At 43.2% G+C, this 19,487-nt stretch overlaps 1 protein-coding gene across 1 annotated transcript; it reads left to right on the top strand.

Annotated features, from left to right (window-relative positions):
- Positions 1 to 260: 260 nt before the first annotated feature.
- strc1 (stereocilin 1) lies at positions 261 to 19,256 on the top strand. Its single transcript, XM_071525720.1, has 28 exons — positions 261 to 975; positions 1,086 to 1,110; positions 1,214 to 2,576; positions 2,733 to 3,542; positions 4,082 to 4,147; positions 4,256 to 4,366; positions 4,573 to 4,727; positions 7,110 to 7,296; positions 7,829 to 7,944; positions 8,228 to 8,357; positions 8,870 to 9,052; positions 9,614 to 9,652; positions 9,743 to 9,913; positions 10,327 to 10,467; positions 11,294 to 11,355; positions 11,824 to 11,959; positions 12,310 to 12,398; positions 14,295 to 14,430; positions 14,610 to 14,806; positions 15,140 to 15,230; positions 15,544 to 15,724; positions 16,284 to 16,459; positions 16,985 to 17,140; positions 17,335 to 17,477; positions 17,665 to 17,813; positions 18,171 to 18,268; positions 18,451 to 18,601; positions 19,159 to 19,256. Exons 1-28 carry the CDS (start codon positions 261 to 263, stop codon positions 19,254 to 19,256), a joined length of 6,075 nt encoding a protein of 2,024 aa, XP_071381821.1.
- The last annotated feature ends 231 nt before the right edge of the window (positions 19,257 to 19,487 follow it).

Genomic DNA, 19,487 nt, shown 5'->3' with positions numbered 1-19,487 from the left:
TTTGAGTTCATTTTTTTTAAGCCTACATTTTTATTTTCTGACTATAAACAATAGGAAAAAAAGTAACTTCTGTTTGTCATATCACATCATTGAGCCTGTAATTTTAAACAATTTCAAAAATTTCAAAATAGGACCAATATGCAGATGTACAAAGTTTCTCACCAATGTCATAGTGATGGTGGGCCTATACTAATATTTCCTTTTTTGTATTATCCACAGGGATTGTATGTGATGTCAAGCAGGTGTGCTCGCAAACCCAAATGATACAGAGAACTTCTGATGAGTCCAACAAATTAGACGAAGACATCCAGAAACTTATTGATCAAATTCATTCATTATCCAATGAGAATAAAAGTACACATCCAAGGGCAAAGAGTGGCACGAACCTGAAGCCAGAGCCCGGTTCAGAGGAGGCCACTTCCCAGGCCGGTCCCTTTTCCATATTGGAGAGTGTTGACTTGACTGCATATTATGGTGTTCTGAGCAAATTGTATGCAGTCTTCAGGCCGATGCTTAGAGAGAGATTCATGGAGAACCTTCCTAAGACATTAGTTTGTATTTCATCTGGGAGAGAGGACTGCGGACTGGAGGCAGAACTGACAAAGACAGTGTCTTTGGAATTGGGTAAACCGTTTCTGACTTTCCTGTCATCTCTGAGATCCCAGACATGTGCTCCACTGAAGACAGGCAGCAGTGATGAAGAGCCAGTTAGCTTCCTGAGATCCTATCTCAGGATGGAGGAACTGCCAATGGTGGACCTAAGTGGTTTCCAGGAGATGTTTGTGACTGCGTTGTCAAGTCTCTCTCTGTCTGGGAATCTGTTGTCTACTCTGAATAGCCTTGCGGATGTGGCTGTGACATATTTGTCAAAGATCTTGGTGAAGTTACTCCAAGCACCAATGGACTATGTAAAAATAGGGTTACAGTTTGGAATTAAAATTCCATCCTTAGATGGAAGCGAGCACTGCAACCAAGGTAACAGTTTATTTTTCAGTAATATGATATTTTGTGTGTTTTGTTATGCCATATAATATATACTACAATTTTGTGCTGCAAATGAAATTGTTTCCTCACTTGTTCTGTAGGGGATCTCAAGCAGCTCCTAATGTGGTAAGCCATCACATGCAATCCAGCAAGGCATTTTTGTAAATGTCAGTGTTATTCAAAGAGCGCTTAATCATTTCCATATTTATTGAACATCTATTTTGTATAGGGGATTGAACCACAACGTGAGCTGGTCCTTTGGTAACTCAATAGTCGACATCTTCCTGGCTCCAGAAGAGTCTCTGTGCAGCTACCCGGGTCCAGACTGCCAGAGCCCACACAGCGTCTCCTTCAGCCGCACCTTCGAAGGGGGGAATAAAGACAGCGACGACGCCCAAGACATCCTGTTTAAGTGCGATCACCACAATCTGGCCGTGCTCAATGACACGCTGTGTGCTGACATCATTACGAGTTCTCGAGAGGGATCCTCCACATCTCTTCTCGCCTTCTGCCAGGCGCTGAGCTCCCTCACCCCTACGCAGTTAGAGCGGGTGTGGAGCAACACCTGTTATGCTATTCAAGCTCTGGCGTCTCCGCTCCTCAGCAGCAGGTCGTCGGACTGCAGTTTTGGGGACCCAACACCTTCCCCTGCTGTCCCCCCTCCCTCAGAGACTCGTCCCCTCCCTCCTCCTGCTCCTCTCCGGGTGGCCAGGTTGGCCCTTAACCTCAACCAGCTCCTCTGTAACTACGTCAACTGGTCAGGAGGCGGTGAGGTGGATGCGGGCCTGGTGACGCTGTGCAGCGATAATGACCGTGAGGAGTTTGTGAGGCAGGTGTGTAACAATGGTGAGCTGATGAAGAACCTGGTGTCAGACAAGAAGAACAGCTGGCTATGGGGATATTGTGCCAACTCCTCTGCAGACCCTGGGTATATGGTGAGTCAGTTGTGCCGCTATGAGAGCTGGATGGCCCAGCCCATGGTGCTGGTGGACTCCTCCCTACTGGCCTTCTGCTGGAGCCTGGACGGTGACAGGCTGAAGATGCTGGTGTGTGAGAACGTGGGTTTCTTCACCCTCTTATTCTCCAACCCTGAAAATGCAGCACTGATTCCTAACTGTACAGAGGTCCCACCACCCACACACACCAACATCAATACCCTTGTGGCTGACTCTTGTCGCTACTCGCAGTGGCACGACGTGATGCTCATTACCATTGATGTCATGTCGCTGTGTATCCGCCTCGATCCTCACAGTTTCGCTACTGAGGTTTGCTCTAACACAACCTTTCTAAAAGAGCTGCTGCGTAACGATGCGAATGCCTGGCTTGAAGAGCACTGCGCCACCTCACTCAGCGCCCTACCCACAGACCCGCCCTTGGTCTTCAACATCACAGATTGGTGTGACTACCACACGTGGGGGGAGCGGCAGATGGACCCTTCAGTGGTCGGCCTGTGTTGGCAGCATGATCAGCTTGCTTTCCAGAAGAATGTCTGCTGCAACTTGCCTCTGTTTGAGAAGCTGACGGTGGACCTCCAGAACGCGTGGATGATGTCAGCCTGCACAGACAAGGAATCCATAGAGGTGATACCACAGGTTGGTATTTTAGCTGGATCACATGGATCTATGGACCTGAGCCCTATGCGTCCTGTATGCACAATAATGCACAATAATTACATAATGTTATTTTACAATCCACAACAGCATTGAATTTGTATTCTGATCTTGTATTCATAATTGCCTCTGCCTTAGGTGTGCAAGTACTCAGACTGGACCAGGCCCATCATTGTGGACATGACTGAGCTAGCTCTATGCGCTGAGCTCGACCCACTCAACTTCACCTCCAAGGTCTGCTCCAATGCCACAGTTCTCCAGAACCTCCTGGCCAATCTGGACAACACCTGGCTGCTCCAGCACTGCGCCAACCTTTCCAGTGCTGGGGGAACTTCTGCCACTAATGGGTCAGAAGGAGACAGCCTGATGGGATTCAAGCCTTCAGAGCAGTGCCAGTACTCCAGCTGGGGTGTAGCCCTTCCAGATGTAGCACTCATGGCTCTCTGCTGGGATTATGACCGGGTCAATTTTGTCTCCTCTATCTGCCCTAATGCTAGACTTCTCTCTTTGCTGGCCCGTGAGCCCTCTAGTGTGTGGGTGAGCACATTGTGTGTCACCTACACCAACACTACCAACAGCACTGTTCCAAAGTCTCGGCCCTGCCTGGCTAGAGAGCTGGTGAGGCGATTCAACTGGACCTGCTCTGCTGACTTCACCTCAGTCTGCCGGCCGGGGGTCGCTCCGCATAAGGCCCTACAGGTGATTCTGCGCTGTTGGTTGGAGGCTATGAGGCCCAGGGTGGAGGAGCTGCTGACTCAGCGTATGGCTACAGTTTTGGAGCAGGCCGCCAGCATTACTGTGGTGTTCTTGGTGGCCTTGGAGGAGAGCCAGATGACCTCACTGCGCATCACTGAGAACATTAGACTCAGCGTGCTAGAGTCTGTTGTTGTCTATCTTGAAAAGGAGACCAACTTTGACAACAAGAGGGTCTTGCTGCAGTGCTTTGGGGTAGGCATTTGGATTGTACAGCCATGCTTTGAAAAAAGATAACAAATCAATCAAAATGTCAATATGTTATTTTTACAATTTTTGCCTTTGGATGATTGAATTAATGAATGAACAGGGAAATCTGTTGGGGAATGAAGACCAATGAAGTAGGTTGCAGTGGTTTCTTAGAATCAGATTAATTCAGTCTGAGTAGAATTTCTTCCTCATCTTTTATTCAGAGATGGGCTTACCCAGTCTCTCTGGAGAACAATTCATGGACTTTATATTTTTATCTAATTAATCATCCATATCAGTTCCCAATAGTGCTATTGTCTTGTAATTGACCTCTGGTCTGCGGCCAAGCTGCTGCTGGTGTACAGTTACACTCCTGCCATCGATATCGACATAATAAATCTCTTTCTCTGGGTGTAATCTCAACTGGCTGACACTGGATTTGACAATTAGAATAACATGTCAACATTGACTTCCAGATGATATGGCTTCCTTGTATGATTAATAGTGTCACAACTGTCTTTGTGTGTGTGTTTTCCCTACTACAGAAACTGCTAACCAGCTTAATGCAGACAGGAAGGGATGTAACCAGTGATGGATTCTTCCTAATCAAGGTGACATATACCACACCCTTAATGATGACTACATAATTGTGTCTTCAAGATCTGTACATGTTTGGTCTAACATATGCATTCATGTTTTCATGTTATCCGTGTTTCCAGGAGTATTTTCGTATCCCGCTGGGCAGCTTAAGGCCAGTGCTCAGTGCAGTTGACATCACCACTGTCAGGCAGATCCTTCAGTACTACAGCAGAAACAAGAATACTCTGCAGGTGAAGCAGCTGGCTCCATATGCAATTTATTTAGTTTTATCAGTGTTGCAGTCTGCTTCTGTTTCTTCCTGGTCTTTTTTTTTTTAGCACTGTGTCTCTGTGCTGTAGCCTCTGTTTAGTCTCAGTTGATTACACAGTACACAGTAACAGTAACAGTGTGTCCCACTCTTATTGAGACAGGACTTGTGTTTGCTTCTGTTTCCCAGCTGTCAGATGAGTACTTGTCCACCATGGTGTCAGTGCTGTTCCAGACCCACCTGGTGAAGGATGGTAATCTCTTCCCTGAGCTGGCTCCCCTGCTGTCCAAGGCTAGTCCTGCCGACATCCAAGCTTTGCCTCCACTGCAGAACAACATCAATGTGTGAGTGACAGTGCTGTTGTGTGTCAGCTAATCCTTAGCAGTGTTGGGCTTAGCACTCAAAAGAGTACTGTGTCACTCATTTCAAAAGCAATATAATTACTCCTGTGCACTGCTGTGTGAATGATCAGGATAGTCAAATAGCATAGCGCGGCAGACAGCAGCACAGTCAGAAGAAAGAATTTATGTATCTAAATTACACATATCTGCATACATTTGCACACTTAATAATACTTAAGAATTTGGGGTGCTGTTTGAATGGTATTTGAAGTACAATGATTTTTTTGTACCTACATACAATTTAAAATTGACAGCAATGTTCTTGTCATCCTTTTGCACAACAAAATCAAGGTAGATACTTCCACCTGGGAAAAGTAAAAGTTTCTGCCATTTGCATCTGAGCTACCTCAGTATGTGCCAACATCCTAGTATGTGCCAGTATGTCAACTGAGAGGAAAACTAATTGGTATATAAGTGGTATATAGCTTTTGGAAAACTCAACTTTCAGAGGCAATGATAGCAAAAGTAACCACTTTAATTGTAATTGTAATTTTCTTACTGAAATCAAAATAATTAGTTACACTACTTACACTACTAAGAAAAGCAATATACAGTTCGTTTCCACTTTATGTACACCTCCCCATTTATGCACAGCTTTGACAGTGTGCCGCCTATGAATAAAGAATTAGTATAAAGCATGTAGTCAGGGTCAAGAGGTTCAATTAAATGTAACAATGTGCAAGATGTGTGATTTAAATTACTTTGAATGTGGTATGATAGTTGAGGCCAGATGCGCTGGTTCCAGCATTTCAGAAACAGATGTGCTCCTGGGATTTTTGTGCACTACAGTATCTAGAATTGACAGAGAATGATGTGATAAACAAAACACATCCAGTCAGTGGAAGTCCTGTGTGGAGGAAAAAACATTATTCATGAGGCAGGTCAGAGGAGAATGGAGAGCCACAAGTATGCAATTAACAGCTCAGTACAACAGTGATGAGCAGAAAGGCATCTCAGAACACAACAATTTGTCTAATCTTGAAGAAGAGGGGCTGCAGCGGCAGATGACCTTGCCTGGTTGCACTTCTGTTGGGTAGGAACAAGAATGGTGGAGGGGTGGAAAAACACTGCCTGGTCCAACAAATCCTGGTGTGTGGTTGTGACATGCCAATAACACGGTCAGAATTTGCCGTAAGCAACATGAACCCATGGATCATCCTTCCTGGTGTCAATAGTACAGGCTTCTTGAATCCATGCCTGGAAGAATTCAGACTGTTCTGGATTCAAAAAGTCCTGCCCAGTACTAGATAGGTGCACCTAAGAAAGTAGATACTGAGTGTGTACCACTCAACTTTGATCTTTAAGCTGCATTTGCCAAGAGAATGTAGTGAACAATATGATTTATTCCAATAGTATACAATCATGCTCTCTCACTTTTCTACACTTGCGTCCATCTGAACACACCCCTGGTGTCAGGCTTCTGCAAGAAGTGATGTGTCATTGTGCCCTTAGGTGTTAGGAGCATGCATTATAGATACAAAGTCAAGGAAACTAGCTGGCTGGCTACATTTAAATCTAGAAAAGCCATAATTTGTGTGCAAGTATTTGCTGTTGAGTCAACATGAATGAATCACAAAATATAGGTAACAGATGCCCACTATTTCCATAAGAAACAGAACATAAAGTCTATATTTCAGTTTGATTCAGGTATGCTATTACAGCAATCTCTAGAGCAGTGCAGATGCATTCTCATCCCAGTCCAGTTTAGGTCTTTACCATCTGCTTCTAACAGAGTACAGTTCAATTTACAGATTTACAGTAAAAGCACACGAAAATAACACATAATAAAATTACAACACATAACAGCACAATAAAACATAAAAATATCCACAACATATTCCATACAGCTATCAGCTGATATGACTGGACAGGGAGTCAGCAGCTCAAAACAGTGCAATAAAAACTAAATTAATAATAATAAATACATTTCTTATTTATACATGAGATGCTACATCAATTCCTGTGCAAATTAAGCAATCTATTTGCAGTAGCGATAAATGAGTCCCTGGTTCCTTTACTCTTAAGTTTAGATACTATGAAGCGGTGCCCAGAGTGTGACTGGGACAGTGGGGAATGGCATTGACCTTACTCATCACTTGTCTCTCAAAGATTTAATTTGTGCCTGGCTCACACCAGTAACCTTACTGGTTATTTTCACCAAGCTCCCCAGTCTTTTTATTGTTTAAACTTAAGCTGCCAAAGTAGGCTATAATACAAAAGGTTAAAACACATTCAATAAAACTCTGATAAGATCATAATTTTATCAATATATGAGACCATTGCGTCCAATTGACATCTGTTTGTGTGTGTTTTGTTTTCCTCTAGGAGGGAGGCCATTAACAGGAACCTGCTGCTCATGTCTGTGGAGCAGCGGCAGGCGTTTGGCCAGTGGTACGCCGAGGCTATAAGCCCCCTCAACATAACCAGAGGTGGTCCATCAGTCATCAGGGACACCGGTAACCTGATCGGCTACCTGCCCTTCCACAACTTCCAACACCTCTCACCTGCTCAGGTATCAGCCCTCTGAGCTCTGACACCTGGCTGGGAAACCCGAGAAGCCGGCGCTCTGTCAGTTCGATTAGCCCCGGGGCACAGCAAAGATACTTGTCACACACTGGTCAAAAGCATAGCCAGCCACCTCCTTCCCCGTCACCACCATTGTGTCTTATATGCTTGAGCATGTAACTGACGTTCAATAAGTAAAGATAGGAACACATGAATTAAGAATGGCCCAGGGATACAATGGTGACTGACCTGTCAGTGCTCGCATATGAATACAAAAGAAGGTTTTAAGAATGCATCGTTCATATGATAACGCTCAAGGATGTGAAGCAGCAGACAGCTGAATTATTTCTTATCTCTTACATTTTGACCACCGGTGAACTTGAATCTGTGACCTTGTTATTGCCATGTTCAAATAGCACATACTTACTTATTTCCAAAATGTGTTCAACGTCACATTATATTTAGACAAAATTACTACAATTGTATTTCTGCCTCAGGATGATTTAATGGCAGTGTTTTGTGTTGTCATGTATCCCCAGCTGTTGCAGGGGCTGGATGTGCTGCAGATCAACTCCCTGACTCCCCTCCAGCAGCAGTTTATAGCTCACAGCCTCATAGGCACCTACAGTAACCTGACAGCTGAGCACTTCACCAGGTCAGGAGCTACTGAGACACCTCAAACTCTTCTGTCCATGTTAACAGCTTATAACAGATTAGCTCAATAGTTATGGCCTTTCGTAAATGCTTTAACACCAAGACAACCCACTGGAAAACATATTGTTATATATTTAGATTTTACATTTCTGAGTACATTCTTAGTGTATAAGATGAAAGTATTAAAGTTGTTATATACATAGCATTAGCATTTAGTGTTTTTCGAAGGAAACCCCTCATCTGCAGCCAGGTGTGTGTTGTTGAACTAGTGCTTATACTTTTAGGCTGGGTAAACTGACCTGCCTGGCAGAGCCAGAGGACCTGCTGGTTTACAAAGACACTGAGGCCTTCTCAGTCATCCAGGAGAACATCTTGACCTGTGTCCACCAGGGCCTCAGCCTGCCCAGCCACATGGTAGGACCAGCCAAGTTAATATGTGGTCTCATTGTTTTTGTGTGTGTGTGTGTGTGTGTATTAGGGATGGGACAATATATCGAAATTCAGTATATCACAATACAAAAAAAACAATACGGATCGTGGGGCAGAAAAATGAATCACGATATTAGCAACATTTTATTTTTCTGTACTTGCCCATCACAATTTTACAAGCTCTCCATCAAAATTATGTTATTTGCACTTTGTAATGACATTTTAAATTGTACATCCTAGCAAGCCAATGCCATTCCAAGAAAGATTTATGGCTAAGAAATAAAAATAATTCTGCACAGACAGACTTTGTTGTCACTGAGCTTTTATTTTTTACATTGTATCATGGTTGTATCGAATCATGAACCCCATATTGCATATCAAATTGTGTCGCAAGATAAGCATATTGTCCCATCCGTGATATACAGTATATATGTGTTGGTGGGTGTGTGGATGTGTTACATTATTCTCTTCATGCTTATTCCTATCCTTCTACGCAGATCTTCAGTTTGTTCCTGAACAGCACAGAGTTCAGGTTCCAATCCCCAATCACTTCGGACCGGCTGGCGGAGCTGGCCCCCTTCCTGCCCTGGCTGGGTGTGCATTTCCTGCGGGGGCTCAGCCAATCACAGCTGCGCCCTGCCCTCCATGCCCTTTCCTCTGTGTCTTTCACTCCCGCACAGGTACAGCAGCATGCTCGACCTGTGATGTACACCTACATGTACAACATCTAGGAAATGGCAAGCACAAGCATCACCTAGCTGTCAGTAGGACCAGGTCCCATTGCCAACACTCCTATTGTCTATTTGACAAGTGAATTGATACGACTCAGATGAGAAATGTCTGGTGTCAGTAAGCTTTGGTCTAGTCAATCCCTTTCACTGCACAAGCCCTAATTTGTCATACATGGCTGGGTTTGCTGGCAGCTGGTGGGGGTTGTAGGCTGGAAGAACAGCTGACAGGCAGCCAGTCCTCAAGACACTGACCTGAGGTGAGGCGGTGCATGAGGCCAGGACCTGCGCTTTACTTCACCCTCAGCTAACATCTGAACTAGAGCCTCTTACTTTTACCTCAGCCTCACAGCTGCTGTCTTGCCTTCATATGCCATAAGGAGTCTTGAATAGATTAAAAGAGAGGGGAGACAGCAGGATTGGAGAGGAACAGGAAACAAAACCTTCTTTTTTTTTCACCATTTGAAAGGTTAACCACAATCATTTTTACTTACCCTTCTAAATGTTTTTCAGGCTGCAATAATTGTAGACGAGTTGACTTCAGGTGACACAGTGAGTACTTTTCTAAACATATGAGAATGTGAGTTTCGTGTGGAGATGCTCCCTACTTCTTTGTCCAACATCTTCCTCCTTTCTGCCCAGCTGAGTGCTCCAGGTGTGCTGCAGGGGCTCGGCTCCCTCGTCATTGGGGTGAAGGTAGAGACCTTGTGGACCCTGACTGCCGACACCCTGCTGTCGGCTTTACCTGCCATGGCCCAAATCAAACCAGGCCTCAGCCCTCCACAAGCCAATGCTATTGCCACCAAACTATGGGTACAACACACACACACGGACACACACAAAGAGTGGTGGGAGTTAAATGCATTCATATATCGATTCAAGGGTTTTTACACAGAAATTTATCTTGTTTTGAAATTTTATTGGCCTAAGGGATATTTAATGGGCTTTTACTGTACTCAAATGAAAGAAAATTAGAATGAGTTACGATAAATTGCAATATTGAATACCAAATTATTATTATTATTTTTATTAATAGTATTAGTAGTAGTAGTAGTGGTACTGAGGCCAAAGTATCTTATTACTGTCATAACTATCACTATTATCATTCTCACTCCTAACACACACACACACACTGACTACACACTGTCCATTTTTTAACTTGAATTTGACAAATATTCCCTTGTTGAAGATAGCTGTGACACGTTGTCTTGTGTTGTTTTGTGCAGGGTTCTCCATCTGTGATCGGCTGGTTGAATAACGTGGAGCCTCTTCTCTCCAGCACACCGCTGCTCAGTGTAATGTCCAGGACTCGTCAGCTGGTGGCCAACAGCACCTCCGTCTTTACACGACCCTGGAACACACAGCAGGTGCAGCCCCGCCTTCCCACACACACACCATAGGAGTACAACTTCACTTGTCCACATGGCCCGACAAACAATCCAACAGCTATGAATCTGTCTTCCCCCACAAATGATGCAGGCACCCTTTGGGCCAAGCAGTAACAAGATGCAAGTTTCATCAAAATTGGACCAGTTTTGTAGTAGTTATGGCCTTTCAAAGTTTGAAATTTTGACCTTCAACTATAGCGCCCCCATTATGCCAGTTAAATAAAAGGGCAAATGCACACATTAATTAAAACAAGAACAAATTAAAGTTTGCCCAGAGGTTTTGCCAAATTATAGAGTAGTCCATTGGTTTTAAGTCCATATACAAATGCGCGCACACACACACACACAGACAGACAGACACACACACACAGTTTGTATTCCGAGACTGTGAGTGTTATGAATGAAATGATGTCACTTCATGCTTCACACTCTACATTGTGTGTTTCCTCTGTTGTCATGTGAAGGTGTGTATGACACTGTCTTGATTAGATGCTGAATTATTAAGCCAAGAGAAGCAAAGGCTGCGTCACCAGTGACAGTATGAATAGACTTGTCTGTGAATACACAAGGTGCACACATCTTTACATGCAAACAACACAGACAAAAACTATCCTCATATCAGATTTCCATTGTCTCTGACCCCATAAAACATCTGTGCATAAACCATACAGGAGAAGAAAAGCTGCTCTGAACCAGCAAGTTACAAACTACATGATGAACCACAGCTCACACAACATGCGTAATATAATGTAGCAGGGGAAATGATAAATATACTAACTATGTTTTTTCCTGATTTCCTTCCCAGGCTAAAGCTATATTCACAGAAGTGGATAATGCTAAACCAAAAGTAATTAAAGAAGACTTCCTGTAAGTGCAATTAATGTGTGTGTGTGTGTGTGTGTGTGTGGTGTGCACATTTGAGATGAATGAGCATCCTTTCTGTGCTCATTCCTATCGTCCTAGATCCAGAGGCTCTGAATGCATCACTGTTAGTCTCACATGGCTGTTGTCATGTGAAAACCCTGTAACTCCAATTTTAGCGATTTTCATTTTTCTACTTCAACTGAAGGATTACGTGCTTCTCCATAGGATGAGAAGATTCTCTGACCTCTTGGTCTAATGAAACCCTTTCAAAACCCATTGGATAATGTCAAAAATCCAATGCCATCAAGCAAAAAACAAGGCTATTTTTCTTAGTTCCTGAAAAGTTGATATTTTGGAGGTACAAGGCTTTTCAGAGTCTCCGTTGACTATGTTGGTCCTTCATGGTGTATCAGTCTTTTACAGCATTATATGTACATGCTATGTGTATTCACTGACACTTTGTGTAACCAGGACTCTTGGGACGGTGGGTCAGGGTGTGAGCTGCAACGTCTTACTGCAGCTCTTCCAGGCCAATCCCTCGTTTTCAGCGGTGAAAGGAATCCTGGCCTTCCTCAGAAAGCAGCCTGTTCACCTCCACACCTCACTGGTAAATAACACTCAACTTTTTTAAAATATATTTTTATCTATCTGTTCTTTCTTTATTTAGACAGAGCGAAAGTAGCAAGGGAGACAGAGTAGAGAAAGTTCTGGTGGGATTTGATCCAAGGCCAGCAGGGTCACATGTGGTTCCAGAGGTGCTGCACTCAACAGCTTGTTTTAAGAAAAAATTAAAACCTTTATAGCAGCTATCATGTTACATGACAGTGAGTTTCACACTAGGTTAATAGCAGATACCAAAGCCTCATCTATAACATATTTTTTTCTACTAGAATAAGTGTGATTTTGACTCCATTGTCATTGACAGCATTTGTGGGGTTTTTTTGTTCCTCTGGACAGAAAAATTGTGTGATCGATGAGGTGTATAACTTTGAGTTCCTCTCTGAACTGCTTGGAGAACTTGGAGCTGAGATCGCCCTGGCCCTGCCGTGAGTCTGTAGCTGTCATCGATTAGTGCACTACACATATTTACATGTTTCATGTTACATGTTACACGTTTTTCAGGCATGTCATCATGATCACAAAAAAAGACAAGGAAATGGTAATCTCACTAGAGATGATCAAGAATTATATGTCAAAAATCTTCCCTAAAAAATCACTCCACTCACTCAAATATGGGAACTTCCTGTGTATTTGTTTTTGGTCTATTAAAGAAGACAATATACAGATAAAATACAGCTCTGGAATAAATTAAGAGACCACTGCAAAATTATTAGTTTCTCTGGTTTTACTATTTATAGGTATGTGTTTGAGTAAAATGAACATTTTTGTTTTATTCTATAAACTACTGACAACATTTATCCCAAATTCCAAATAAAAATATTGTCATTTAGAGCATTTATTTGCAGAAAATGACAACTGGTCAGAATAACAAAAAAGGTGCAGTGTTTTCAGACCTCGAATAATGCAAAGAAAACAAGTTCATATTCATTTTTAAACAACACAATACTAATGTTTTAACTTAGGTAGAGTTCAGAAATCAATATTTGGTGGAATAACCCTGATTTTCAATCACAGCTTTCATGCGTCTTGGCATGCTCTCCACCAGTCTTTCACATTGCTGTTGGGTGACTTTATGCCACTCCTGGCGCAAAAATTCAAGCAGCTTGGCTTTGTTTGATGGCTTGTGACCATTCATCTTCCTCTTGATCACATTCCAGAGGTTTTCAATGGGGTTCCGGTCTGGAGATTGGGCTGGCCATGACAGGGTCTTGATCTGGTGGTCCTCCATCCACACCTTGATTGACCTGGCTGTGTGGCATGGAGCATTGTCTTGCTGGAAAAACCAATCCTCAGAGTTGGGGAACATTGTCAGAGCAGAAGGAAGCAAGTTTTCTTCCAGGACAACCTTGTGCGTGGCTTGAGTCATGCGTCCTTCACACAGACAAATCTGCCCGATTCCAGCCTTGCTGAAGCACCCCCAGATCATCACCGATCCTCCACCAAATTTCACAGTGGGTGCGAGGCACTGTGGCTTGTAAGCCTCTCCAGGTCTCCGTCTAACCATGAGACGACCAGGTGTTGGGCAAAGCTGAAAATTGGACTCATCAGAGAAGATGACCTGACTCCAGTCCTCTACGGTCCAGTCCTTGTGGTCTTTTGCAAACCTCAGCCTGGCTCTTCTTTGCTTCTGAACTCTTCCTAAGTTAAAACATTAGTATTGTGTTGTCTAAAAATGAATATGAACTTGTTTTCTTTGCATTATTCGAGGTCTGAAAACACTGCATCTTTTTTGTTATTTTGACCGTTGTCACAGTTGTCATTTTCTGCAAATAAATGCTCTAAATGACAATATTTTTATTTGGAATTTGGGAGAAATGTTGTCAGTAGTTCATAGAATAAAACAAAAATGTTAATTTTACTCATTTTACTCAAACACATACCTATAAATACTAAAACCAGAGAAACTGATAATTTTGCAGTGGTCTCTTAATTTTTTCTAGAGCTGTAGATAGCTGTAGCTGTAGAAAAATACTATAGCTGAGTGAACTGCTCACTCTCCTTGTAAAAAGAAGATATTTGATCAACTTAACCAAAATTGGCTCAGTGATAAAACAGCCCATAACTATCACCCTGGTAAGATCACACTTCATATTCATGAGGGGTCTAAATTATATTTTATGAATAGAGATTTACTGATTTCTTAGGTACTTAATGACAAGAAGTAACCTTTATATAATTTTTATGTTACATCATGCTATCTTCTTATATATTTGTTATTTAAATGTCCCAAAAACAAGTAGTTTGCTCATGGTTCCTATATTATTTAACACCAGTGTATTCTTGGTTTTCATGCGATTGTTTTTTTGTGCGTTTGCTCGCAGGGTGAGCAGCATCAAGAAGTTCCCTGTGAACATGATGGATACTCTAAGGAAGATGATTGTCCAGGACCCGCATCACTTCCTTTTGCTCTCTAGAACCAAACAGGAGCTCCTGGTGGACAAGATAGTGCAGAGGCTGGTCAGTGGAACAGCATATGTGTTACTACACTGCTGCCTGCTTTTATAAAGTTAAAAGGAATGGAAAGGAAGGAGTGTGAATGAATGAGGAAAGGTTGATCAATGTTCAGGTATTACTGGTTTGGTCTGTGGTGTTGTGTGGTCGACGGTACTTGTGTTGAAGCGTTCCCTTTCCCCCAGGGCATGTACACAGGCGAGTTCACCGAGGAGGAGTTCCGTTCATTGGGCATTATGGCGACTTTTGTGGTGGATGAGGTGTTTGTGCAGCTGGACCAAAGCTTCTTTGTCTACAATCTGGACTTGCTCCGGGGGCTCTGCTACACCTCCACCAAGAGGGACCTGGTGGCTCGCATCCTAGAAGAACCTGGCACCTTCGGGTAATGCAGTTATCCAAAGAAAACCGTGCGTCTCCAAAATGACGACTTCTCAGGAACTAAGTAAAACAGCCTTGTTTTTTTTTGGCTTGATTGCAATGCATTTTTGAGTTTGTCCAATGGAAATGATTCCATAAGCCCAAGAGGTTGTAGAATTTTCTCAACCCATAGAGGAAACATGTAATCAGTTACATCAGTTGAAGTGAAAACATGAAAATCAAAATTGGAGATGTACGGTTTTCACACGACAACGATGTGCAAACAGAGAGCAAATACCTACTATTCACACACTATGGCTGTCTTTGCATGATGATGAAATGTTTTGTTCCCTCACAGCCCAGTCCAGAACTGGAACCACGTAACACTCAGTCAGGTGGACAGGTTTCTCTTCTTCTTGCCCAAAGACAAGCTGCAGCAGATTTCCCCAGTGAGTCTTTTGCACTACTTTTTTTCAGTCTACTCTATTCATTTAGCGTCATATTCAAATTGCCTCTGACATTGGACAGTTTGCCCCTGAGAATAGTTAAAACATATTGTTACGACAGATTCATTGCACGTCCAGAAATCCACAGTGCGGTGTCGGGATTGTTACTTGATGCCAGGGCAAGAGAGGCTGTAAATGAATCCCTGAGGTGTCACATCTCCAATAGGTGTCAGGATCAGGTGGTGGAGTTCCTGTTGTCCACCTGACCATTCATTTGTGTGTGTGTGTGTGTGTGTGTGTGTGCGTGCGCGCAAAGGATTTGATGACCCTGGGCCGTATAGAGCGGTTGTTCCTGAGCCAGAGTCAGTGGGAACATGGGGACGTGGGAGTCCACTGTATGAAGGGCAGAGACCTGGAGGAGAGGAGGAGTTTGTTTGAAAAGCAACAGTTCGTTCTTCAGTTTTTCCTTGGCTTCCTCAAAGTGGGTCGTCTCTCATGTGAGCATCACATTTGTTCTTAAATCTCTGGAAGAACACCAATGCCGATACTCAACTTTCTATCAAGCAACTATAATGTGTCACTTAAAAGTCTACTCAGTTTCAAGTGATGCACATAATTGTGTGAAAAGCAGATAGATATTCAGTGTCTGGGCTAGGGTTAATCTTAGGGTTAGGGTTAATGTTAGAAACAGGGTCAGGGTAGGGTTGGGTTTAGGTTTAAAAATGGGGTCAGGGTTACAGTTACATAGTAACAGTTACAGTCTATGGAGATGCACCAAATAGGCAAGTGACACTGTTGAACATCTACTTTTTGTCACCTGATAGTTAGTTGAGTACATTGGCCTATCCAAACAAAGTGCTACCAAATTATCACTACAGAATAACGACAAATATTTTCACTCAACACCCTAACACCTAACCCCTAACCCTAACCCTGTAATCAACACAACAAAGTAAGATAAAAAATAACAATAAATGAATGATACAGCCTGCGCTATATGCTAGATGTCTGCAGCATCCCCTGATCAGATCCATCTCCCTATTTGTCCTTGGCCAGCTCCTGCTTTGATTCCTAGCTGTTCGCTTCTGCACACGACAGCTCCCTCTGCCTGGCCCACTAACAGTCTGACAAGCATGTCTTCATCGGCCTTCTCCAACTGTTTGGAGTTGATGGGCCAGGACCCGTTCCTTACACCCTACCAACGCACCCTACTCCTCAAGAAAGTCAAAGAGGTGAGATTCTGTTCCATCCATCCGTCATGCAAGAACTGCCACAGCGAGGAACATCACCGATGTTCGTCACAGATGCATTTAATTCAAGGCTCCTACGGTACTGGGGAATTTCCATACATCCTGTTTATTAAACCCCTCCTTAATCCAGGTGTTAATATGTCCGCCCTGTCTTTTTTTTTTTTTTACTGCAAAACATGTGGTACAAATGCACAAAGGTGATACTTAAGTAATAACAATCTTCTACATATTTGTGAAGAAACAGAGCAAGGGGATGATAATTACATAATATCAGCACATTCACAAACATATATTTAAAAAGTGCAAAAAGTCACTGTCTTAATTGCTTTTTTACTGTTTGAAGATGATACTGTTTTAATATATCGTTTGGTACTGTTTTCAAAAACAGTAAATAACAGCTTTGAGTTGGTGAATTTGATTTTATGGATGTGAAGTTTTGTTAAAATAATGATGTCTGCCCTGTTTTAACTGGGGTCCCTCTGGGATGGCGTGTTTGTGTATATGAAGGTGTATGGCCCCATCTACTCCATGTCCCCGTCCCTGATTGCTCAGCTGGGCGGACTAGCGGTGCAGCTGTCAGTAGAGGAGCTGGGCACCCTCCGTCTGTCCGAGCTGAGGAGTATCTACGCCATGGGAGCAGTCAACACCTGGAGAGACAGACAGGTAGCAGCTTTGGTCATAGCCATAGACATATTACATACGCTGCATTCACTAGCTTTCCGAAACAAATTGTACAAGTAGCACTGGCATACATCACAATACAGGGTGAAGATACAGTACATGTTAATACGTCCACCATACAATCCTGTTTTACGGTATTTTACGGTCACTCGTTCTCTCCGTCTCTTTCATCCTAGCTGGCTGTGCTGTTCACCACATTGTTAAACTCGACCAAGCAGAGTCCTACCCAGCTAGACTCCAGCACACTGGTGGCAATGGGATACATTGTGTGTGGAGCTAAAACAACAGAGATGCGCGTTTTCAATGCTGTGGAGTTCAGGTGAGACAAAACAAATAAAATATATAGTAATCTCTTTGAGCCCCGGAGTATAGGCCACATTTCAGGTTCAATCATAGTATTGTAAAAGAACAGGAGGAGGAAGCCTGTCCAGACTAATTTCTACCTTCCCTTTGTTCTGTTCCCTGTACTTACTGTGACCTGTTGTGTCTCCCCCTGGTGGCTGCAGTAAGGCCGCATTGTGGCTGGGTCAGCTGAGGCTGTCCTGCTCAGAGGAGCAGCTGCTGGCTCTTGTTAGCCTTCTGACCCACAGCCTTGCTTTTGGACCCACAAGTTCATGGGGGACTGATGTCTTCATTGAGATTGGAGCTCTGGCAGGTATGGCACATTCACTCTCCTCATGTTGAGGGTGTGACATTCACTTTCTGCATCACTCACTGATTTGTTGAGATCAGAATTCTGGCTGGTATACAATTCAAATGGTTTGAATCTTTGACAGAAAGTTGCCCTGGTTTCAGAGTTGCGATCACTTGTAGTCCTCTCTGTCTGAAAGTATGTTACTGTTTTATATCCTATTTCCGCATGCTGTATATGCTCGCAAGCTTAAGGTGAAGGCATCCTGATATGAACATCCTCACTCAGTTATGGTTGGATCCTTGTGTTAGTGGCTGTTTGGCTCTGGGAGCATTATTTTGTGCTAGTTCACTCTTTTTGAAACATTTCCACTTTGTGCAGCTGGTCTTCCAGATATGTCCATGTCAGCTTTGGTGAAAGAGCAAATTGAAGGAATCACGCCTCTGGCTATCTCACTGATACCACCTCAGAAGTTTGCTGTAAGTCTTAAATTACAATTAGTTTACACTGACCTGACTTCCCCAAAACAAGTCTATGAAATTTTATAAAGCTTTAAAGCTATAAAGATCTTGTCCTATGTCTATGCATTCATCTTGACAATTCCTAATCTTACCTCTCCCCATTTCTCTCATGTTTCCGTCCGTTGCATCACTTTTTCAAGGTGGTGTTTGACCAGAGCCAGATCAGCATGTTCTCCTATGAGCAGGCTGTTGCAGTAACAGCTGAACAGCGAGCGGCCTTGTCAGATGTCCAGCGGACAGCGCTGGCTATGGTGCTGACACCCTGGGAGAACAGGCCTGTAGACTTCAGAGGTAAATCACTGAAACTTGGACAGTTTTAAAAAGCAATCAGTAGTCTGTTGATAATTAGAAACATGTACTTATGTTCACAAAATCACATAATTTGTATGATCTTGGGACAATCCACCAAAATAAGTGAGCATGAACAAACTTCTCTCAAAGCTCAAAAACAAGACTCTTATCTGTGCTTGTCATTCACTTACATCGCATTTGTCAATGTCTGGGAGGTTGAATTTGTGGAGTCATAGCATTTGTAAGAGGTTTATTTCATAGAGGCCCTAACAGCTCTGAAAAGAGAAAATGTACCCATAATTGCTGGAACATCACCCCAGGTACTGTCACGTTGTTTACAAAGCAGCTCTCCCATTCATTCTTAATGGAGCAACTCCAGTGTGACGGCATAATCTAAACTGGCCGAGATCATGTGAAATTTTGTTTTACGTTGCCTTTTGTTTGCGACATGCCCAAATACAAAGATGTACAGTGTAACCAATGGGCATTATATTTTGCACAGCTCTCCATTTGTATTGGTTTGACCGCAGTGTCGTTGTGTGTGTGTGTGTGCCCAGGGAAGTCATCGGGGCTGGCAGTGAGCCCCAGTCCTCTGTGTCTCCTGATGGGACTGCTGATGCTGCTGATCCTGCTGCCCTGCCCCGCCATGCCCTGATCTGCCCCGTTCGGCCCTGGCGCACGACCTCGCTCACCCCTGCTGGACCAGGAGAAATCTCTTCCACCACACCACTAAGATGATCTGATCTATCTGTGCAATACTGTATCTCTTTGAAATGAGCAGCACTTCAGGATTTCTATTTGTTTATGGGTTTGTAATTTATTTTGTGTATCAGCCCTCAAGTGAGTTGTAATTTATTTGTGTAGCTATCTCTTTAACATATCAGCA

This window comes from Centroberyx affinis, unplaced genomic scaffold (genome assembly GCF_046629955.1).
Source record: "Centroberyx affinis isolate AG114_WGS23_722 - 3 ecotype Tasmania unplaced genomic scaffold, CSIRO-AGI_Caff_v1 ptg001333l_1, whole genome shotgun sequence".
NCBI lineage: Eukaryota > Metazoa > Chordata > Actinopteri > Beryciformes > Berycidae > Centroberyx > Centroberyx affinis.
This window is presented reverse-complemented; position numbering and strand designations above follow the sequence as displayed.

Excerpts from the sequence above, each read along its gene's own strand:
- strc1 (XM_071525720.1), top strand. The coding sequence starts at position 261 with ATGATACAGAGAACTTCTGATGAGTCCAACAAATTAGACGAAGACATC. Across the intron at positions 8,358-8,869 it reads TCAGCCTGCCCAGCCACATG|ATCTTCAGTTTGTTCCTGAA; the intron begins GTAGGACCAGCC and ends CCTTCTACGCAG. Across the intron at positions 12,399-14,294 it reads GAGATCGCCCTGGCCCTGCC|GGTGAGCAGCATCAAGAAGT; the intron begins GTGAGTCTGTAG and ends GTTTGCTCGCAG.